The sequence below is a fragment of the Thalassophryne amazonica genome, chromosome 17, assembly GCF_902500255.1.
Source record: "Thalassophryne amazonica chromosome 17, fThaAma1.1, whole genome shotgun sequence".
In the NCBI taxonomy this organism is placed as follows: domain Eukaryota; kingdom Metazoa; phylum Chordata; class Actinopteri; order Batrachoidiformes; family Batrachoididae; genus Thalassophryne; species Thalassophryne amazonica.
In genome coordinates this window covers 55189587-55214723 of record NC_047119.1, presented here as the reverse complement: position 1 = coordinate 55214723, position 25137 = coordinate 55189587, and the positions used below count along the sequence as shown (strand labels likewise).

At 42.1% G+C, this 25137-nt stretch overlaps 1 protein-coding gene across 2 annotated transcripts in view; it reads right to left on the bottom strand.

Annotated features, from left to right (window-relative positions):
* The window catches only part of plppr1 (phospholipid phosphatase related 1), a 133978-nt gene that overhangs the window by 38105 nt on the left and 70736 nt on the right, over nucleotides 1-25137 (bottom strand). For both annotated transcript variants that reach the window (XM_034192328.1, XM_034192329.1), the window contains exon 4: nucleotides 234-366. In XM_034192328.1, coding sequence (XP_034048219.1) covers nucleotides 234-366 — 133 coding nt within the window. The remainder of the gene's footprint in view (nucleotides 1-233; nucleotides 367-25137) is intronic.

Here is a 25137-nt window from a genome sequence, read left to right as displayed (position 1 = left end):
ATTCGAGCAGTAGCTCAGGATCCTCCTGAGAGACCTGGTACCAAAGATATGCAGATGTCAACTTAGGTTATCGGTTAGCGTTTTAGTCTCACAACCATACACTAAGACAGGAAGCACTAGGACCCTAAAGACTTGGAGCTTTGCTCTGCTAAGATATCGACATCGCCAAACATTATCCATCGACCTCATGACCCAAACAAACAAATACCTCGTAAGCACCGAAACGTTCCTACCGATGAAGCGAATGATGCGGCGAACAAGTGGGTTCAGGTAACAGCAGTCTCCTGTCACAATGGTCTTCTCCTGGGCAAGAAGAACTTCTCTGGTCGACTTCATCACGTACATGGACACCTCGCCGACGAAGATCTACACATGCAAAGACAGACAGGATGATTCAAAGATGGACAAGAGGAGCGCGCAAGTGTGTGTACATGTGTGTGTGTGTGTGTGTGTATGTGTGGGGATCATAAAGTCAGGGCTCACATTACAGGGCTGAGGACCATTTTGGCCCCACCTGGACCCTGGACCCTTTCCTCTGCTCCATTATTCTGTGAACATTACATTATCCCTAATGGAAAAACCGCTGCTGGATATGAGAAATGAAATTCTTTGCCAGCCACCTCGGGTAAAGCTGACTGCGACAAAAGTATCAGTGTGTGTGTGTGTGTGTGTGTGTGTGTGTAAAGGAGTTTGGTTTGAGCCCCAGGTTATTTGGCTGTTTTCCTGAACGTCCCCGATGAATGCGACGTGTTCTTGTGAAGAGCAACGACGCAACCACAGGACACTCAAAAGAAGGAGACGAAAGACAGACAAACAGCAGCGGCGTGAAGCGAGTCTGAAGGTTTTCAGTCTGAACACGACTGGTCCTGTCTGCTTTCATCAGAATGACAGAAATAGATTTGGTTTTGCATTCAGTGATTGACTTAAAGACCGAATGAAAGTATCATCAAATGGATTATGACACAATGATGCAGAGCACCGCGGCTTCAAAGGTATTATAACCCCAAAAGGCATTTATCTTCAAACAAACAGTGACAGCAAAAAGGGGGCAACAAACGGTGAACAAGCAGAGATGAGTTGTCATGTGGTTTGATCACGGCTGAGCAGCGGCTGTGACAAATAACCCAAATGCTTTTTTTCCTTTAAGGGGGGGGGGGGGTGGAGGGGGGTGGAAGGGTTAACAGCAAAATAACATTTGCACAAAAGTCATGCACCCTATGGATCCACGTTTAAAGGCAAAAATTCAAGATCCAAATATAAACACGAGTCACCGTCAAAAAAAAAAGTTCAAAGCATGGGATTGGAACCTTTTAGGATTCTTAAATTGATTGACAGGTCTTTTAAAGCACACGGAAACACTGAAACCTGCACAGCCCACACACAGCCATTTATTTTCTTCAACACATTTCTGATTCTTGACAGGAAAGAAAGACAGTTTGAACAATATGTGCATCAGGCACCAAAGCAGTCATAACACCAATGTGGACGAGATGGACAGAGGCGGACAAGGATTATAAATCATACACAGAATCCTGGAAATGGTAGAGTTGCATCATACTTTACATCCACTTGTGTTTAGGTCTGCGACCAAGGGTTATTTTCATCGTCAAGTATTTTTTTCTGAAGTCACGCTTCAACATTAACAGGTATTGACGTTAAGCTTTTTAGTTTATTTGTCCATAGGACAAGTAACCCTGGCAGTTTACTGGTCCTATAGGAAAAGCTGGTTGTCCAGACAACCTGTGAGTGAGATTCAAATTAAATATTTATCACATATACTTTGCTCTGACTTGTCACTTAATAAAAACCTGTCATACTTCTTTTGTTTGTAAGTACTTTAATATTCCAACATAAGAGTTGCAGCTGAAATAGAAAAATCATTACATTTCAACATTTTCTGGGACTGAGATTCAGATTAAATATTTATCACATCTACTTTCCTTCTTTTAGTTTTTAGGCTTTAGTGTTCTGTAGTTTTATTTCAGAAGATGTGGCAACTGAAACAGTTTATCTGTGGTAATACAGGGAGACACTTATTGCCTTAATCCAAAAAAAAAAAAAAACCTTCACTAAAAGACACAAAACATAAATAATGCATGGCCTGTGGTCTTATAGTTTTTCAAAATATGGTGATGGACACGTAATGATCCTGACATTTACTTTGTCTTCTATTTCTGTAACTCCAGACTGTATGAAACCAACATATTTAATGTTTTGTGAGGACAGCTTTGTTTTTATAAATTTTTTTGTTAATATATATCAATTCCTACATTTGAGGCCTGCAGCATTTTCCAAGGAAAAAAGCTTGGGACAGAGCAGTTTATTGTTAATGGAAGAATTAGTTAATAATATTTACAGCCAGTTTTCTTGGGAAATGTCAGAGGATGATACATGAACATTTCCAACTCTCTGAATATTTCTTAGCCGCGTTCACACCGGGCGCGATCAGACCCTACAAATTCACAGGGGTCGCGTGGCGATGGACGCACCATCATCGCCTGGTGTGTCGCTTTGCTTTTGCTGCGAAAATTCACCCCGGTGCATCATCAAATAGGAGGAGCTTCCATTCCGCTCGCTGGCTCCGGTTGTCAGTCAAGTTAACATGACGGACCTTGATCACACGGAGCGAGTTGTTGTGGAAAGCTGACAAATGTCATGAGACGTTCCCAATTCAGGGAGTTTCATTATTTGCTGCAGGAGCTGCGTCTAGACGGCTGCTTTCAGTGGTTCTTCTGCCTCTGCGGGACCCAGTTTGAGGACCTCCTGTCCCGTTCACGCATGCACATGCTTGCTGTGGGGCTGCTCCTCGCTCTTCCCCCAAAAACTCTGTCATAATTGTGTTTAGAAACCAGTCACCATTTGTTTTATTATACATCTGTGTAGTTAATTAATAAAATATTCTCCACAGACGATTCGCTCGCGCGTGCACGTAAAAGACAAAAGAGAAAGAAACTCCGCTCCCGCTGCTGTGTGGCTGATGCTCGCTCCAAAAACTCTGTCATAATTGTGAAATAAAGGACAAAAGAGACATAAGTCCTGCTCACAGGCTGCTACCAGAGACAGGACATGTTCACATCTACAGTCAAACTCCAGACATCTCCACATCACTACATATTCAGTCCCTGATTGGTCATCGCGGCGCGATGAGACGAAAAAGTTCAGATTTTTCAACTTGGGGAGGAGGGCAACGCGACGTGACGCAACGCGACGTGACGCAACGCGACGTGACGCAACGCGACGTGACGCAACGCGACGTGACGCAACGCGACGTGACGCAACGCGACGTGACGCAACGCAATATCGTGCCACAAACGCGGCAACTGCTCAAAATCGCTTCACTTGCGTCGCTTCATTCGTGTCCATTGCGTTGTGCTGCGTGACTTGGCGCCAAAACGTGTCGTTTCATAGGGATTACATGGCAACCTGTTGCTGCTGTCGCTCACGTCACGCCCGGTGTGAACGCAGCATTAGACTTTATTTACATCAATCATTCAGAAATACAAACAGTGTGGTATTTTATGGTAAATCTGTGTTAAGTAGGCAGTTGTCAAAAACTAAATGTCCATGCTGGAAGAAGACAAGTGAGGGAAGCCACCAAGACACAACTTTGGAAGAATTTTTGGCTTCTGTGGGTGTGAGTGGAGAAACTGGGAATATAACAACATTTTTATTTCTTCATTTTACATAGAGTCCCTACTTTTTATTTTATTTGTGGTTGTTTCTGTTCCATTTCTGAAATTAAAAAACTGCTTTAAGGAAAAGTGTTAACATTTTATTGTTTTTTCAAACTTTGTAGTAGAACAAACACAAAAACCAAACTCTTATAAAGAAGGAAAAAATACACAAACGTGCAGGAAAAACTGAACAATGCAGACTGATTTGACTCGTGATTTTTGAAAATAATAAGCGGTAACTTACTTTGAAAGAAATGAAACTCAGAACTGCAGCCTAATAATTTGGAAAAATAAAAATCAGCAGCTTGTATTTTTATTCAGACTATAGTTCATTTCCTCTTTTTTCTCCTCCTCAGTCACGTTTTGTGCTCGAACATAAAACAACTACGTTAAGTCGTCTAAAATAAATATCTGTGGAAAATAGCTTGTTAAAGTTCAGAGTTCTCAGCTGCTTTATGGGATTTCTGCTTCTGAACATCACTGCAGAGTTTCTCCACATCAGGTTTTTTTTTTTTAAACACACGTGTGTGTGATTTTTTTTTTATACTGTTCATCCATAGTCTCATTTTAAGGAATTTTGACCAATTTATTTCATGTCATAATTTCAGTATAACTGTCACCGACACGTGCACACGGTGTGAACAGGACGTACCGTCAGAACAGTCCAGAGACAAATAACGGCAGCGCCACACTTTAGTTTGTGTTGCGTTTCACTCTGTGCTCAAAGCACTCCCCCCCTCCTCCTCGCAACCAGCCGACTCACGCACGCACGCACACACACACACACACACACACACACAGATGGCTGCAGCGATCAGACCCAGTCTTAATTTTAGACAACTATAAGCAAAGCCGCCCGCTATTTTTTCGGCGTCTTTTTCGAAAACTGACCGCTCAAATAACAGCAGGACGGCTCGCTGACTAAAACCTTGGTTCTCGCTCCCGTCTGCTCCCGTGAATTTTTAATCCCGTACCATCCCAATCACGTGATAAATGGCAAAGTTGATTCCCATCCCACGGGAATCCCGTGACCTGTGGGATTCCCGAAAAAATGTCAGCCTCTACTACGAACGCACACTCCATACAGTGGTTTCGCGCACACATTGTTATCATGTTTTCCGATTGTCCGCTGCGTGGAGAGTGGCAGGAAAAACAGAAGACGCCTTCTCGCGAGGTGCGAGACAAGACATGATGTAAATAAGAAAACAAAAAGGCGGCGGTCAGGTATTTTGGTTCCAAGCGATGAAAATACAGAATTTGAACGTTTTAAATTAAAAAAAAAAAAAAATGCCACTTGTCCAGTCGGACAACGATTTAGAACATATTGCTTGTCCGATCACATTTTACACTTGTCCCGGACAATCGGACAAGCGTTAATGTCAATGCCCGATTAACCATGCTGACGGTTTTATTTGTCATTATTTAAATTTTATTTAACTACATTTGAATAAAAAAAAATCAGTTAATATGTAAAAATACTGAGTAGTTGGTCAGTCTGTCTGTCTGTCTATCGAGCCAATAATAATCAATGATGATGATAATTTTGCTTGCTATTACATATTCACACAAACTGTATAGATAATGTGCACATGATGCCACGCATCACGTGATATTCGCTTACAGAGCCATACTGGATGGCAACTTCCGCATTACATGAACGCCAAAAGATTGAACCATATGTTTAGTAGGTCTGCTCTTTTGCTTATTTACGACAAAAGATGGGCTCCGGGATACATTCTTTATTGTTTTCCCACTGATAAAGAGCGGTGTGAAAAGTGAGTCGCTGCCATGAGAAGTAAAATTCTAAAGCCTGATTTGTGCTTCTGCAACTCTGTAACTCCATGGCCATGCAATGACATTGACATGCGTGACAGTTTTTAAGTTCTCCGTCATGTTTTTATGCAATTTCTCTGGATTATGCTTTTTCTGGATTCATTTGTCCCTCAATGAGAGCCACTTCTTTCTCCAATCATCAACCCTCAAAACAAAGGTAAGGTGCACAATTTCCAATTTCCTCCATGAATTATGGGTCATTTGAGTGTCTTTTTTCCTGACTCCATGTTGTGATGGTGGTCATATTTGGGGACTTTTCTGCCATACGTATTTGATCCATGATCAAAGTGTAATCAGAATGCACACTGCAAAAACTTTTAAACTATGACAGGAGAGGAAGGAGTGAAAACGTTAAAGTGACAAATCAGCCTTTTGCGGTGTCCAATTTAGCAGGTGCACGACAGACTGTGGGTCCCGCATCTGAGCACGGCTTGAAAATAATAAATGCTCAGGCTTTTAATCAAAGAAATACGGTACTCACTTTCCTCGAATTGTTGAGTGTCAATGCTGAACTTTAATTTCATACCTGACTTACTGGGCACGTTCAGACTGCTCTGTCTATAGTACATGTGAGGGGTTTTTAATGGAAATGGATTGTGGTAGGACAGGACGTTTTGTCCAATGTGAGGCTGCTCCACCCAAAGTGGGTGAAGGAGCGATACTGCAGGTCCTTCCTTCCTGCTGCTGTCAGACTCCACGGCCAGAACTGTTCCCAGTAGACAACTCAGATCACTCAAATCATGAATATTGTTATAGTAACACTTTTCCATCCATATGCAATAATACTACACATTTGGTGCAATAATACTTGTATTCTCGTGTACATCACTTGAACACTTGTGCAATATTACGGAATATTCCTTCTGTTTGTATAGAGTGTAATCTATTTTACTGTATATATTTTTGTTCCGTACAGAACCTGACTTCCGTATTTGGTAATTTTTTCTTTTAACTTATTTTTGGATACTTGCACTGTTGTTCTGTGACTGTCCCTATACTACAAATTTCCCCTCCGTGGAACTATTAAAGGATTATCTTATCTTATATCAGAGTAAGTGTGCAATACATCATTTGACCAGTAGGTGTCCTACACACTCTTGACTCATCTTCAAACCTTTCTTCAATTAAGAGTCACAAGGGCTGGAGCCAATCCCAGCAGTCACAGGACGTGAGGCAGGATACACCCTGGACAGGACGCCAGTCTGCCAAAGGGCCACATATGGACAAACAAACACATTCACACCTACAGACAATTTAAAGTTTAAACTTGCATGTCTTGCATGGAGGAAGCCGGAGCACCCAAATGGAACCCACGCAAACATGGGGAGAACATGCAAACTCCACACAGAAAGGCCACAGGTGGGAATCAATCCCACGATCTTCTTGCTGTGAGGCAACAGTGCTAACCACTAAGTCACCTGTGCCGCTGTGCGTGTCCTAATGAACTATTACATGAGTAATGTAAAACTACTATGAAAAACAATGCCATTTTTGGTGAAGCAGTTGACTGGGAGGGTCCATGAAGTATTGTAGCTTAACAGTGTTACATTAAAAAAAAAGGAAACATGACTTAAATATGTACATCGGGAGCACATGACCAGAAGGTGTCATGTTTCTCAATCAGAAGTCAAGGTAATCATCAAGTAAATCAAACACTTTTATTTCTTTAGTTTGTCTGTGTATGCACATGGTGAAAAGCACATGATGCACATGCTTTTGAGGCATGCCCATCCACTTATTTACACAAGGTCAATTTTTCCTACAATGGTTATGTGTTAATATTGTCACATTTCTTGCATGACAGACAGCTCTCTGGGAAAACGTGTGTTTTCTCTCTCCTCCCACCCAGTTTTTCCTCCTACGGTCCATATTATTGTCATTCGATGACACTGTTGTGGGTGACTGGCGACAATATGTGCAGGCAACCACAGTGTACATGCACTGTGAACACGCTTATGTAAAGGCCCGGTCCCACTGGCGTTTAGGAGGATTTGTGTATGGACTGCGCACAAAATTGGCTCATATTCGCTTAACATCCGCAATATGCATGAAACATGCTTGTATGAGTCGGCCGACACCCGCACACATCCGCAGTTATCTGCAGAGGCACGTTTTTCCGTTGCCAGGATTTCTGAGCTGCACAAAATTTTGGCTGTGGATGACATCCGCCTTACATACGCCATACATACTCAATACATACTCAATCTGTGCGCTGTATATTCAACATCATCTGCTGATATCTGCAACTGACAGGGATTTGCAGTTTGGCAGCGGACTGGGACAGTGTGTAAAACGGATATTTTGTGTGCCCATCATGTTCACATCACGAACTAAAATAAGTTGTAGCGACTGCAGACAGATTGGCCATAAATAAAGCGTTTTTATTATGTCTGCTTTGCATCTGATTTGCGACGGATGCAAATCAGATGCGCTGTGTTCACAGCTGGACGCCGTTCTTTGTTCTACCGGCTGCCACGCGCTCTGTGCTGGACGCTGCATATATAAAATAATTATTTTGTGGCAGATTAATCATTTTATTCTGCAAATTGGCTGTTGAAAATGGCTCTAATCACCTCCAGAATCACAGAGGAAGCTGCAGCTGGGCCGTTTGCATGTGCGCACATGCGAACAGCTAAGAAGCTGCAGAAAGCATTTTGAGCCATCTAAAAAGGTAATTATTTGACTTGTTTACATTATCAAGGCTTGATAAAACAGTTGTGTGTTTTTTCCTTCTTGTCTGCTGCTGTTACAGTATTTATTCCTGTTTATAACAGATTTAACTTCTTGTTATAATCGTTCAGATGAGCTGCGCTCTGATGCGATCCGCTGATGTCACCACTCGCCCTGTTCACTGCTTGTTTACTCAAATCAACTTGTCCAAGTCAAGCAAATGCTCCAGAGGCTGTATTGTTGGTGTGAATAATGATGCTGATGGCCCAAGTGCGCTTCTTTTATGACCGCAATGCAGATGCCGTGCACGCGCAACACATGCGCGATGCATTCATAATACACCCGTTATACTGCTGTGATAATCGCAATGTGTCGGATACATTTCCCCACGACATGCGTTATACAACCGTGACTGTTCATCATATATTCGCTATACATTATTAATATATCCATAATTCATACTGGGACATTTGTCATTTTTGGCCATTTTTTTTGCGGACGACAATGAATGCCTGTAATTTGCATACTCAATTCATGTGCAATTAATCCTCTCCCCAGTGGGACCGGGCCCTAAGGCGTGTCTGAGTGTTGCGCTCTTTATACAGTGCTGGATTGTTGATATTATTTTTACCTATCTAGCACTTAACCGCTATCTCGTGACTTGTGATATCATTGCCTCAGTGCTGCGCTGCGCTCCACCACCATCAGGTGGAAACGAGCAATGTCCCATTTGCCGATCTGATCGCTGCTTTACACAGGATGGAAATTCAAGTGTTTGTTGAACTAAAGTGTGTTTCAGCACTAAGGTCAGACATCACAGAGACTTCATTTACTTATATTTGTTAGTATCCAAGAGGATTCCTTGTACTAATTTCATAAAACCTGACTGGAAACAAGTAACTAAATGCATCATGTCAGAACACGGTTGGCATTCACACCGGCCACAAACACGGTTTGCAGTCTGAGAAGAAAATTAAAAGGTGAAACAACAGACTTGGAGAAGAACATACAAACATCTCCCAGGCTGCCCAGTTCTCCGGAATAATTCACCTGACATTTTGACAGAAAACAAACACAAGCTTCTGCTTCCTTATAGCTTAATAACACTGATGCTTCCTGCAGTGTAGAACAAAAAACTGCTTTTCATCTGACAAATTCTTTAATATCCACAGACCAGTGTTCAGATTAAAAACACAGCCGATATCTGGCCACATGTAGGAGGACACTTTTCATGCATTTCACCCTGTTTGCTTTTTTAAACTGTCACACAGACTTGTGCATCAATTTGAGCAAGTCCCCTGTGGAAAGCATAAATGATTCATGAATTTTATTCTTCCCACCACATACTGGTGGAAAACCTTTATTTTATTTATTTCTTAAGAGAAAACAGTGAAGTTTGCAACTTGAAGCACCAGACAGACTCAATCGTTACTGTTCGCACTGACAGTACGCGGAGGTGTAAATCCAAACTCGCACTGCTGCGTTTTCCTTCCTGGGTAACAGCCGTGTTATTTTGGACATGTGAGGTAATCAACGTCGTGACATCTCGATGCAGCTTGTACTGTACGACAATGCTCATCCCGCCAATATTTACTCAACACCGTCTTTGGCGCATTCACACTCTGGCCGATGCAGCAGATTCACAAAAGTCTCTGTGAAACGCCGGCGAAGGCACACTCCAGGGGTCTAAATATCCCGTTTCCCAATTCAGGTCGACACAGCCCAGCAGAGGGCGCCATTGTACCGACACAGCTCGACATCTGACAGCAGTCCACTAACTCACACAGGAGTAGTTTAACTTCGAAGGGTGACCGCATTTGTAGCAGTGTAGCTTATCGTCAATTCAACATTTGAAACGTCACGTAACATTGACGATATAAACTCAGTGTAACTGTGCGATTGCATCACTTGCTGTAGGTGCGTCATTGAGATAAATTTTACATATTCCTTCACATTTCTTCATATATTTTCATGCCATAGGTGTAGGAGGTGGGGTCTATTTGGGTGGCGGGGGGGGCGACACCAAATTTGCCCGAATTTCAGCGCTCCTAAAACCATTACGATAATTTATTTATATATATATATATATATATATATATATATATATATATATATATACTTTTTTTACACAATTATCCTTTATTGACTGAGTTTCATTCAAGAAGTCAGTGGTGTGTGTAAGTGAAGAGTTAATGGTCCATGTCCTCGGACGACACAGGCACAGGCATGAAACATACACCTGTTTATCAACCAAATGTCACGGACAGAATGACAAGAATAACCAAAACCACTTACTTATGGAAGGACATATTGTCTCCCTTGTTCCTCTGTTTGTGGGATTGCCAGCATGTGCAGCTTTCCGGCATATTCCACCTGTTTCTTGACGAGACTAATTAAACTTCTATGCGTGCTGCCTCCTGACTTGCCTGGAATTAAAATGGCAACCACGCCTTCTTTGCTTGGACACGGCTCAGTGCAAGTGCGGCCTCTAGTACTCATAAACCTGCAAAAACTGACAGGGGGTCAAATACTTATTTTCCCCACTGTATATAACCTCTTTGGTTGGTCCACAGGTGGCCTTTAGTTCTCTTACTCTCTACCAGGAGGCAGCACAGCTTGGGCTTTGGACTGGAAGGAGTGGGCTTCATGCTGGCATTTACAACCCTAGACCCTGGCACTAGACTCTATAGATTTGAAGACATCTGTTCTACTTCTACACTGATGATTGTCATCACACTTTCGAGTAAAATTTCATCATCAGTTTTTTTCATGGCCCTTGGAATATTTTTTAGACATAAACATATTTTCCTTAACATGGCCCATGCCCGAATTTCCCAGCCCATCTGCCCGAATTTGAGCATTTTGCCAAGCCTAGGGGTTGCCCCTGGGCTCCCTGCCCCCTGCCCCCCCACCTCCTATGCCTATGCTTAATGCCCAAGTGATGCAGAGGAGGTGATGCATCCAGTCAAGCTTCTGATGATGGCCAGCAGAGGGCAACAGAGCAGTAAGAGAGTACTAGAAGAGGTGACGTAGCAGTAGTAGTGGAGCTTAACGCTTGCCGGTGTTTAAGCATGAGCGTTGAAGATTTTAAGCATGCTGGAAATTTTTATGGGACCACGATGAACATTAGTGTTGCCCAACGGTCTGGCGGACCTCACCGCTAATCAACAGTGAACAATTTTTCACTGTATCAGCAAACGCAGGGATAATCATCAGAGTGTGAATGGGTTATCAATCAATCAATCAATTTTTTTATATAGCGCCAAATCACAACAAACAGTTGCCCCAAGGTGCTTTATATTGTAAGGCAAGGCCATACAATAATTATGTAAAACCCCAACGGTCAAAAAGACCCCCTGTGAGCAAGCACTTGGCTACAGTGGGAAGGAAAAACTCCCTTTTAACAGGAAGAAACCTCCAGCAGAACCAGGCTCAGGGAGGGGCAGTCTTCTGCTGGGACTGGTTGGGGCTGAGGGAGAGAACCAGGAAAAAGACATGCTGTGGAGGGGAGCAGAGATCAATCACTAATGATTAAATGCAGAGTGGTGCATACAGAGCAAAAAGAGAAAGAAACAGTGCATCATGGGAACCCCCCAGCAGTCTACGTCTATAGCAGCATAACTAAGGGATGGTTCAGGGTCACCTGATCCAGCCCTAACTATAAGCTTTAGCAAAAAGGAAAGTTTTAAGCCTAATCTTAAAAGTAGAGAGGGTGTCTGTCTCCCTGATCTGAATTGGGAGCTGGTTCCACAGGAGAGGAGCCTGAAAGCTGAAGGCTCTGCCTCCCATTCTACTCTTACAAACCCTAGGAACTACAAGTAAGCCTGCAGTCTGAGAGCGAAGCGCTCTATTGGGGTGATATGGTACTACGAGGTCCCTAAGATAAGATGGGACCTGATTATTCAAAACCTTATAAGTAAGAAGAAGAATTTTAAATTCTATTCTAGAATTAACAGGAAGCCAATGAAGAGAGGCCAATATGGGTGAGATATGCTCTCTCCTTCTAGTCCCCGTCAGTACTCTAGCTGCAGCATTTTGAATTAACTGAAGGCTTTTTAGGGAACTTTTAGGACAACCTGATAATAATGAATTACAATAGTCCAGCCTAGAGGAAATAAATGCATGAATTAGTTTTTCAGCATCACTCTGAGACAAGACCTTTCTGATTTTAGAGATATTGCGTAAATGCAAAAAAGCAGTCCTACATATTTGTTTAATATGCGCTTTGAATGACATATCCTGATCAAAAATGACTCCAAGATTTCTCACAGTATTACTAGAGGTCAGGGTAATGCCATCCAGAGTAAGGATCTGGTTAGACACCATGTTTCTAAGATTTGTAGGGCCAAGTACAATAACTTCAGTTTTATTTGAGTTTAAAAGCAGGAAATTAGAGGTCATCCATGTCTTTATGTCTGTAAGACAATCCTGCAGTTTAGCTAATTGGTGTGTGTCCTCTGGCTTCATGGATAGATAAAGCTGGGTATCATCTGCGTAACAATGAAAATTTAAGCAATACCGTCTAATAATACTGCCTAAGGGAAGCATGTATAAAGTGAATAAAATTGGTCCTAGCACAGAACCTTGTGGAACTCCATAATTAACTTTAGTCTGTGAAGAAGATTCCCCATTTACATGAACAAATTGTAATCTATTAGACAAATATGATTCCATCCACCGCAGCGCAGTGCCTTTAATACCTATGGCATGCTCTAATCTCTGTAATAAAATTTTATGGTCAACAGTATCAAAAGCAGCACTGAGGTCTAACAGAACAAGTACAGAGATGAGTCCACTGTCCGAGGCCATAAGAAGATCATTTGTAACCTTCACTAATGCTGTTTCTGTACTATGATGAATTCTAAAACCTGACTGAAACTCTTCAAATAGACCATTCCTCTGCAGATGATCAGTTAGCTGTTTTACAACTACCCTTTCAAGAATTTTTGAGAGAAAAGGAAGGTTGGAGATTGGCCTATAATTAGCTAAGATAGCTGGGTCAAGTGATGGCTTTTTAAGTAATGGTTTAATTACTGCCACCTTAAAAGCCTGTGGTACATAGCCAACTAACAAAGATAGATTGATCATATTTAAGATCGAAGCATTAAATAATGGTAGGGCTTCCTTGAGCAGCCTGGTAGGAATGGGGTCTAATAAACATGTTGATGGTTTGGATGAAGTAACTAATGAAAATAACTCAGACAGAACAATCGGAGAGAAAGAGTCTAACCAAATACCGGCATCACTGAAAGCAGCCAAAGATAACGATACGTCTTTGGGATGGTTATGAGTAATTTTTTCTCTAATAGTTAAAATTTTGTTAGCAAAGAAAGTCATGAAGTCATTACTAGTTAAAGTTAATGGAACACTCAGCTCAATAGAGCTCTGACTCTTTGTCAGCCTGGCTACAGTGCTGAAAAGAAACCTGGGGTTGTTCTTATTTTCTTCAATTAGTGATGAGTAGAAAGATGTCCTAGCTTTACGGAGGGCTTTTTTATAGAGCAACAGACTCTTTTTCCAGGCTAAGTGAAGATCTTCTAAATTAGTGAGACGCCATTTCCTCTCCAACTTATGGGTTATCTGCTTTAAGCTACGAGTTTGTGAGTTATACCACAGAGTCAGGCAATTCTGATTTAAAGCTCTCTTTTTTAGAGGAGCTACAGCATCCAAAGTTGTCTTCAATGAGGATGTAAAACTATTGACGAGATACTCTATCTCACTTACAGAGTTTAGGTAGCTACTCTGCACTGTGTTGGTATATGGCATTAGAGAACATAAAGAAGGAATCATATCCTTAAACCTAGTTACAGCGCTTTCTGAAAGACTTCTAGTGTAATGAAACTTATTCCCCACTGCTGGGTAGTCCATCAGAGTAAATGTAAATGTTATTAAGAAATGATCAGACAGAAGGGAGTTTTCAGGGAATACTGTTAAGTCTTCAATTTCCATACCATAAGTCAGAACAAGATCTAAGATATGATTAAAGTGGTGGGTGGACTCATTTACATTTTGAGCAAAGCCAATAGAGTCTAATAATAGATTAAATGCAGTGTTGAGGCTGTCATTCTCAGCATCTGTGTGGATGTTAAAATCGCCCACTATAATTATCTTATCTGAGCTAAGCACTAAGTCAGACAAAAGGTCTGAAAATTCACAGAGAAACTCACAGTAACGACCAGGTGGACGATAGATAATAACAAATAAAACTGGTTTTTGGGACTGGTTTTTAAATCCAATGATGTCTTACCACAAAATATAATCATACCCTGTCCCTTAGGGGATGTTTTATAACAGTATTTCTTCTTGAATAGTAGAATAATACAAGCGAGCGCTGCGCAAGCGCCGCAAGTTCGCTTATGGTACAGGGAGACCAAAACAGGAAGTGCCAAATTTTGAGTCCACAGTGAAACAGGAAATGTCAAATGTTGAAGACTTCCTGGATCAACACTTCCTGGACTGACAACAGACAAGATCTCGTGGGATCTTGCGGGAATTGACAAGTTGACACTGAAATAGGAAGTGTCAAATTTTGAGCCCAGTGAACCAGGAAATGTCAAATGTTGAACACTTCCTGAATCAATACTTCCTGGATTCTACAGCTAGCCAGGCCCCTGTAGTTGGTGCGGACCAAGGTAGCTTAGCTGCCATTAGTTCCCTTCTAGCAGATCCTGAGCAGCCGGGAAAGCAGGCCAACTGGGTGACTGTGAGGAGGAAGCGTAGCCCTAAACAGAAGCCCCGTGTACACCGCCAACCCGTTCACATTTCTAACCGTTTTTCCCCACTCGGCGACACACCCACCGAGGATCAAACTCTGGTTATTGGCGACTCTGTTTCGAGAAATGTGAAGTTAGCGACACCAGCAACCATAGTCAATTGTCTTCCGGGGGCCAGAGCAGGTGACATTGAAGGAAATTTGAAACTGCTGGCTAAAGCTAAGCGTAAATTTGGTAAGATTGTAATTCACGTCGGCAGTAATGACACCCAGTTACGCCAATCGGAGGTCACTAAAATTAACATTGAATCGGTGTGTAACTTTGCAAAAACAATGTCGGACTCTGTAGTTTTCTCTGGGCCCCTCCCCAATCGGACCGGGAGTGACATGTTTAGCCGCATGTTCTCCTTGAATTGCTGGCTGTCTGAGTGGTGTCCAAAAAATGAGGTGGGCTTCATAGATAATTGGCAAAGCTTCTGGGGAAAACCTGGTCTTGTTAGGAGAGACGGCATCCATCCCACTTTGGATGGAGCAGCTCTCATTTCTAGAAATCTGGCCAATTTTCTTAAATCCTCCAAACCGTGACTATCCAGGGTTGGGACCAGGAAGCAGAGTTGTAGTCTTACACACCTCTCTGCAGCTTCTCTCCCCCTGCCGTCCCCTCATTACCTCATCCCCGTAGAGACGGTGCCTGCTCCCAGACCACCAATAACCAGTAAAAATCTATTTAAGCATAAAATTCAAAAAGAAAAAATAATATAGCACCTTCAACTGCACCACAGACTAAAACAGTTAAATGTGGTCTATTAAACATTAGGTCTCTCTCTTCTAAGTCCCTGTTAGTAAATGATATAATAATTGATCAACATATTGATTTATTCTGCCTTACAGAAACCTGGTTACAGCAGGATGAATATGTTAGTTTAAATGAGTCAACACCCCCGAGTCACACTAACTGCCAGAATGCCGAGGCAGAGGATTAGCAGCAATCTTCCATTCCAGCTTATTAATTAATCAAAAACCCAGACAGAGCTTTAATTCATTTGAAAGCTTGACTCTTAGTCTGGTCCATCCAAATTGGAAGTCCCAAAAACCAGTTTTATTTGTTATTATCTATCGTCCACCTGGTCGTTACTGTGAGTTTCTCTGTGAATCTTCAGACCTTTTGTCTGACTTAGTGCTTAGCTCAGATAAGATAATTATAGTGGGCGATTTTAACATCCACACAGATGCTGAGAATGACAGCCGCAACACTGCATTTAATCTATTATTAGACTCAATTGGCTTTGCTCAAAATGTAAATGAGTCCACCCACCACTTTAATCATATCTTAGATCTTGTTCTGACTTATGGTATGGAAATAGAAGACTTAACAGTATTCCCTGAAAACTCCCTTCTGTCTGATCATTTCTTAATAACATTTACATTTACTCTGATGGACTACCCAGCAGTGGGGAATAAGTTTCATTACACTAGAAGTCTTTCAGAAAGCGCTGTAACTAGGTTTAAGGATATGATTCCTTCTTTATGTTCTCTAATGCCATATACCAACACAGTGCAGAGTAGCTACCTAAACTCTGTGAGATAGCGTATCTCGTCAATAGTTTTACATCCTCATTGAAGACAACTTTGGATGCTGTAGCTCCTCTGAAAAAGAGAGCTTTAAATCAGAAGTGCCTGACTCCGTGGTATAACTCAGAGAGGAAACGGCGTCTCACTAATTTAGAAGATCTTCACTTAGCCTGGAAAAAGAGTCTGTTGCTCTATAAAAAAGCCCTCCTTAAAGCTAGGACATCTTACTACTCATCACTAATTGAAGAAAATAAGAACAACCCCAGGTTTCTTTTCAGCACTGTAGCCAGGCTGACAAAGAGTCAGAGCTCTATTGAGCCGAGTATTCCTTTAACTTTAACTAGTAATGACTTCATGACTTTCTTTGCTAATAAAATTTTAACTATTAGAGAAAAAATTACTCATAACCATCCCAAAGACGTATCGTTATCTTTGGCTGCTTTCAGTGATGCCAGTATTTGGTTAGACTCTTTCGCTCCGATTGTTCTGTCTGAGTTATTTTCATTAGTTACTTCCTCCAAACCATCAACATGTCTATTAGACCCCATTCCTACCAGGCTGCTCAAGGAAGCCCTACCATTAATTAATGCTTCGATCTTAAATATGATCAATCTATCTTTATTAGTTGGCTATGTACCACAGGCTTTTAAGGTGGCAGTAATTAAACCATTACTTAAAAAGCCATCACTTGACCCAGCTATCTTAGCTAATTATAGGCCAATCTCCAACCTTCCTTTTCTCTCAAAAATTCTTGAAAGGGTAGTTGTAAAACAGCTAACTGATCATCTGCAGAGGAATGGTCTATTTGAAGAGTTTCAGTCAGGTTTTAGAATTCATCATAGTACAGAAACAGCATTAGTGACGGTTACAAATGATCTTCTTATGGCCTCAGACAGTGGACTCATCTCCGTGCTTGTTCTGTTAGACCTCAGTGCAACTTTTGATACTGTTGACCATAAAATTTTATTACAGAGATTAGAGCATGCCATGGGTATTAAAGGCACTGCGCTGCAGTGGTTTGAATCATATTTATCTAATAGATTACAATTTGTTGATGTAAATGGGGAATCTTCTTCACAGACTAAGGTTAATTATGGAGTTCCACAAGGTTCTGTGCTTGGACCAATTTCCCTTAGGCAGTATTATTAGACGGCATTGCTTAAATTTTCATTGTTACACAGATGATACCCAGCTTTATCTATCCATGAAGCCAGAGGACACACACCAATTAGCTAAACTGCAGGATTGTCTTACAGACATAAAGACATGGATGACCTCTAATTTCCTGCTTTTAAACTCAGATAAAACTGAAGTTATTGTACTTGGCCCCACAAATCTTAGAAACATGGTGTCTAACCAGATCCTTACTCTGGGTGGCATTACCCTGACCTCTAGCAATACTGTGAGAAATCTTGGAGTCATTTTTGATCAGGATATGTCATTCAATGTGCATATTAAACAAATATGTAGGACTGCTTTTTTGCATTTGCGCAATATCTCTATAATTAGAAAGGTCTTGTCTCAGAGTGATGCTGAAAAACTAATTCATGCATTTATTTCCTCTAGGCTGGACTACTGTAATTCATTATTATCAGGTTGTCCTAAAAGTTCCCTGAAAAGCCTTCAGTTAATTCAAAATGCTGCAGCTAGAGTGCTAACAGGGACGAGAAGGAGAGAGCATATGTCACCCATATTGGCCTCTCTTCATTGGCTTCCTGTTAATTCTAGAATAAAATTTAAAATTCTTCTTCTTACTTATAAGGTTTTGAATAATCAGGTCCCATCTTATCTTAGGGACCTCATAGTACCATATCACCCCAATAGAGCGCTTCGCTCTCAGACTGCAGGCTTACTTGTAGTTCCTAGGGTTTGTAAGAGTAGAATGGGAGGCAGAGCCTTCAGCTTTCAGGCTCCTCTCCTGTGGAACCAGCTCCCAATTCAGATCAGGGAGACAGACACCCTCTCTACTTTTAAGATTAGGCTTAAAACTTTCCTTTTTGCTAAAGCTTATAGTTAGGGCTGGATCAGGTGACCCTGAACCATCCCTTAGTTATGCTGCTATAGACGTAGACTGCTGGGGGGTTCCCATGATGCACTGTTTCTTTCTCTTTTTGCTCTGTATGCACCACTCTGCATTTAATCATTAGTGACTGATCTCTGCTCCCCTCCACAGTATGTCTTTTTCCTGGTTCTCTCCCTCAGCCCCAACCAGTCCCAGCAGAAGACTGCCCCTCCCTGAGCCTGGTTCTGCTGGAGGTTTCTTCCTGTTAAAAGGGAGTTTTTCCTTCCCACTGTAGCCAAGTGCTTGCTCACAGGGGGTCGTTTTGACCGTTGGGGTTTTTCGTAATTATTGTATGGCCTTGCCTTACAATATAAGGGGCCTTGGGGCAACTGTTTGTTGTGATTTGGCACTATATAAATAAAATTGATTTGATTTGGATTGACAATAGAGGAGATCTCATGAGATCTCACGGGAATTCAGTGGCAAGTTGACACTGAGACAGGAAGTGCCAAATTTTGATCCAACAGGAAATGTCAAATGTTGCACACTTCCTGGAGCAACAGCAGAGGATATTAACCTGGTTTTAATTGTGTTGTTTTTGTGCTGCTGTGTTTATCCTCTGTAAGGTTTTTGTGTAACTTTTTGTTTGTCTCAGTTTTTTTTAATGGAATTAAATTTAATAAAAAAGAGAAAGAGGAGATCTCGCGTGAATAGAGGAGATCTCACAGGAATTCAGTGCACAGTCGACACTGAAACAGGAAATGCTAAATGTTGAGTCGACATTGAACCCTGGAATGCTAAAGTGGAAAGCAGTGTGCACCTTGACAGCACGAGGTCAGTAGGTGATTCTTTCGTGTGTAAATTGCATGAATGTTTTTAGCCATGCTAATGTTCCCCAGAAGCATTTCCTGAAAATAAAGTCTGAAGGACCTAAATGAGATGGTGAGGACTTTTCCAGGCATGTGAGATGCAAATAAAGAAAAATACTTAAAGTGGTGGTGTGTTAAGAGTAGTAGGGGGGAGTCTGGGGAGCAAAGCCCCACGGAAGCTGAAGGGTTTTAGCCATGCTAATGCTCCCCCGGAGCATTTACTGAAAAAAGTCTGAAGGACCTAAATGGCATGGTGAGATGCTGAAGAGCTTCACTTGTTAATGTCCATGACATATACATATTAATGTATGTCTACAAGCCTAAAAAAACGCATGAAAAACATGAATTCATGCCCAAAATTATCATTAAAGCAAAAGTGATTTCAACTCTAGTGTTTTTAATATAAAAGTTTGTCCTTAGAACATCTATTTTAAACTTTTTTCAGCCAAGCCGGCTAATGCTCAAGCCCTAAATTTAGCTGTGATGAGTTTGTTTAATTTGACTGGAGTAAGATGGCGCCATCGTCTGGGTGAAGCCTTTCCTGTCTGACTCTGTCCGCCTGACGTCCACAGGCTCCCATTGGTCCAGCCATGTGGAACATGTTGTATGAATTACAGTTTTGCTAATTGGCCAATATCCCACCATCGCCATCATTAATTCTGATTGGCTACTTTTCGTTGTTGGACATGTGGAAATAGAGCAACATACAGGTCCAGACAATGATGTGTCTGACACAGTCCTCTCGTTGGGCACAATTAAAAAGTTTCGGGTTGCAAACAGAGACTAATGAGGGAGGAAAGACATGGAAATATTAGAAATGTGCATCAAATGTAATATGAAAAGCTGACACAATACTCAGAGGAGGAACACCGTCAAGAACAAGCAATGCAGAGCACACTAATGAAAGGTGTCAGAGAGCTGAGGTAACCCGTGCACATTCTACAAACCACAATAAAAATGTACAAGCAAATCTACATCTGTCTGTCATGGGGTTTCTGACTCAATGACTTCATCATATGACTTCTGAGTAACTCCATTATGAATTCATTCACAACTTGCTGATCATTTTCCTGATAAATATACATTTGAGACTGGTGTCCTGTCCAGGGTGTACCCCGCCTCACGCCCTGTGACTGCTGGGATAGGCTCCAGCCCCCTGTGACCCTTACTGAGAATAAGTGGGTAAAGAAAATGAATGGCTGAATATATGTTTTAGATCATCAATCCAGACTTTATGGTTAATGAGATATTAAAAAAGTGAATTGCAACCATGTTTTCCTTTATCTTGACCACTGACCTTTGACCAAACAACTCCAAAATCTAATTACCTGTAAATATCTATCCAAGAAATAGTCCCACGATGTTGGATCAATCTAGGCTTCTTGGTTGTTAAAATACACACACACACACACATATACATATATACACGAGGTCTGTTAGAAAACTATCCGACCTTTTTATTTTTTTTAAAAACTATATGGATTTGAATCATGTGCACTTGCATCAGCCAAGGTTGAACCTTTGTGTGCATGCGTGAGTTTTTTCACGCCTGTCGGTTGCGTCATTCGCCTGTGGGCAGGCTTTGAGTGAGCACTGGTCCACCCCCCTCGTCGGATTTTCATTGTCAGGGAAATGTCTGAACGGCTGGAGCTGCGCTGAATCAGATTTTTCCAGAAACTGTGAGAGAGAGCCAGGTGGAAACCATTCGGAAGATTCAGACGGCTTTCGGTGAGGATACTCTGGGCGTCACACAGAGTAAGGACCATTACAACCGGATTAAATACGGCCCACAGCGGCGGAGGGCGCGCCACACTCCGAGTGGCCATCGACAGGCTGAAACGACCAGATCATTTCCTAAGTGAAGGCTGTGTTGATCCGGGACGTCGTCTGACTAACATAGAAATTGCAGAAGAGGTGGACATCAGCATTTTTGCGGCACATTCCACTGTTACAGGAGATTTTGTAATGGAAGACGTGCAGAGGAATTCGCGCATCGGGATGGAGCCGCAATGGCACACAACAAAAAGCACGTCCGTGTTGGAAACCATTCAGAAGATTCAGACAGCTTTCGGTGGCTTTTCAGTCGAGTGAGTATCCGAGAAATTGTGTAACAGCTGGGCATGTCACAACTTGTCCTGTGAGACTTCCAACACGGACGTGCTTTTTGTTGTGCGCCATTGCGGCTCCGTCCCGACGCGCAATTTCCTCCACACGTCTTTCATTACAAAAACTCCTGTAACAGTGGAATGTGCTGTTCATTTCCAAACTGAACGCTATGTTGATCCAGGACGTCGTCTGACTACCAGAGAAATTGCAGAAGACGTGGACATCAGCACTTTTTCGGCACATTGAGACAGACGTGAGGAGGAATTCGCGCGTCGGGACGGAGCTGCATGGTGCAAAGCAACGCCGTGATGAAGCCTCACAGGACATGTTCTGGCATGTCCAGCTCATCCACAATTTCTCGGATAGTCACATGACTGAAAAGCCACTGAAAGCCGCATGAAAGCCATCTGAAAGCCGTCCTGTGAGACCAACACGGAGGTGCTTTTGTCCCGCGCCATTCGCAGCTCTGTGGCGCATTCCCCTGCTCCTCTTTCCATGACAAAAACTCCTGTAACAGTGGAATGTGCAGAAAAAGTGCTGATGTCACGTCTTCCGCCATTTCTGTCGTAGTGACACACAATATCCCGGATCAGCACAGCCTTCACTTTGGAAATGATCTGGTCGTTTCAGCCTGTCGATCACCGCTCGGAGTGCGCCGCGCTCTCAGCCGCTGTGGGCAGTCTTTAAACCGGCTGTAATACTCCTTAATCTGTGTGATTTGCCACTGCTGGGGGGTTCCCATGATGCACTGAGTGTTTCTTTCTCTTTTTGCTCTGTATGCACCACTCTGCATTTAATCATTAGTGATTGATCTCTGCTCCCCTCCACAGCATGTCTTTTTCTTGGTTCTCTCCCTCAGCCCCAACCAGTCCCAGCAGAAGACTGCCCCTCCCTGAGCCTGGTTCTGCTGGAGATTTCGTCCTGTTAAAAGGGAGTTTTTCCTTCCCACTGTCGCCAAGTGCTTGCTCACAGGGGGTCGTTTTGACCGTTGGGGTTTTTACGTAATTATTGTATGGCCTTGCCTTACAATATAAAGCGCCTTGGGGCAACTGTTTGTTGTGATTTGGCGCTATATAAATAAAATTGATGAATTGGTTGATTATCCCCATAAAATCATCCCTGAAAGCCATCTGAATTTTCTGAATGGTGTCCACCTGGAAGTCTCTCACAGTTTCTGGAAAAATTTGATGCAGCAAAGCTCCAAATCGTTCAGACATTTTACTCGCAATAAAAATCCAACGAGGGGGGTGGACCACTGCTCACAAAAACCGTGCTCACAGGTGAATGACACAACCAACAGGCGTGAAAAAACTCACACATGCGCATGCGTAGTTTGGAATAACAGTAGTGCTATGTGACTAAAAAGATTAATCCAGGTTTTGAGTATATTTCTTATTGTTACATGGGAAACAAGGTACCAGTAGATTCAGTAGATTCTCACAAATCCAACAAGACCAAGCATTCATGATATGCACACTCTTAAGGCTATGAAATTGGGCTATTATTAAAAAAAGTAGAAAAGGGGGTGTTCACAATAATAGTAGCATCTGCTGTTGACGCTACAAACTCAAAACTATTATGTTCAAACTGATTTTTTAGCAATCCTGTGAATCACTAAACTAGTATTTAGTTGTATAACCACAGTTTTTCATGATTTCTTCACATCTGCGAGGCATTAATTTTGTTGGTTTGGAACCAAGATTTTGCTTGTTTACTAGTGTGCTTGGGGTCATTGTCTTGTTGAAACACCCATTTCAAGGGCATGTCCTCTTCAGCATAAGACAACATGACCTCTTCAAGTATTTTGACATATCCAAACTGATCCATGATACCTGGTATGCGATATATAGGCCCAACACCATAGTAGGAGAAACATGCCCATATCATGATGTGTGCACCACCATGCTTCACTGTCTACACTGTGAACTGTGGCTTGAATTCAGAGTTTGGGGGTTGTCTCACAAACTGTCTGCGGCCCTTGGACCCAAAAAGAACAATTTTACTCTCATCAGTCCACAAAATATTCCTCCTTTTCTCTTTAGGTCAGTTGATGTGTTCTTTGGCAAATTGTAACCTCTTCTGCATGTCTTTTATTTAACAGAGGGACTTTGCGGGGGATTCTTGCAAATAAATTAGCTTCACACAGGCATCTTCTAACTGTCACAGCACTTACAGGTAACTCCAGACTGTCTTTGATCATCCTGGCGCTGATCAATGGGTGAGGCTTTGCCATTCTGGTTATTCTTCTATCCATTTTGATGGTTGTTTTCTGTTTTCTTCCACATGTCTCTGGTTTTTTTGTCCATTTTAAAGCATTGGAGATCATTGTAGATGAACAGCCTATAATTTTTTGCACCTGCGTATACGTTTTCTCCTCTCCAATCAACTTTTTAATCAAACTATGCTGTTCTTCTGAACAATGTCTTGAACGTCCCATTTTCCTCAGGCTTTCAAAGAGAAAAGTATGTTCAACAGGCGCTGGCTTCATCCTTAAATAGGGGACACCTGTTTCACACCTGTTTGTTCCACAAAATTGATGAACTCACTGACTGAATGCCACACTACTATTATTGTGAACACCCCCTTTTCTACTTTTTTTTTTTTTTACTAATAGCCCAATTTCATAGCCTTAAGAGTGTGCATATCATGAATGCTTGGTCTTGTTGGATTTGTGAGAATCTACTGAATCTACTGGTACCTTGTTTCCCATGTAACTATATATACGAGGTCTATTAGAAAAGTATCCGACCTTATTATTTTTTCAAAAACCATATGGATTTGAATCACGTGTGATTACATCAGACATGCTTGAACCCTCGTGGGCATGCGAGAGTTTTTTCACGCCTGTCGGTTACGTCATTCGCCTGTGGGCAGGCTTTGAGTGAGGAGTCGTCCACCCGCTCGTCGATTTTTTTCATTGTTTAGGAATGGCTCAGAGACTGTTGCTTTGTTTGATAAAAATTTTTTCAAAACTGTAAGGCACAACTGAGTGGACACCATTCAATAAATTCAGCTGGTTTTCGGTAAAAATTTTAACGGCTGATGAGAGATTTTGGTCTGGTAGTGTCGCTTTAAGGACGGTCCACGGCGCCTGACGGCGATCTGCGCTTCGAGGCGGCAGCGTCTCGCCGTTTCAAGTTGAAAACTTCCACATTTCAGGCTCTGTTGACGCAGTAAGTCGTCAGAGAACAGAGAACTTTCAGAAGAAGTCAGCATGAGGAGTTTATTCAGACATTCCATTGTTAACGGTCATTTTGTAATGAAAGAACGTGCGGGCAGAGTCGCATGTCGGGCTGGACCCGACCGCGGGGGGTCGCGGCAGGAAAAACACCTCCGTTGGAAATCTTAACGGGCAAGTTGGAACATGCCCAAGCTGTTAAACAATTTCTCAGTTACTCACTTGTTGAAAGCCATTAAAAGCCGCCTGAATTCTACAAATGGTTTTCAACACGGAGGTGTTTTTCCTGTCGCGGCGCACACAGATTTGCCGAGTCGTCACGGAAACGACTCGGCGAATTTGCGCATACGTCTTTCATTAAAAAAATGTCCTTAAACAGTGGAATGTCCGCATAAATTCCTCATGCCGGCCTCTTCTGAATCTTCTCTGTTCTCTCACGATGTCCTGGGTGAATTAAGCCTTAAATTAGGATGTTTTAAGCTCGAAACAGGCCGACGACAGCGCCTGGAAGCGCTGCAGGA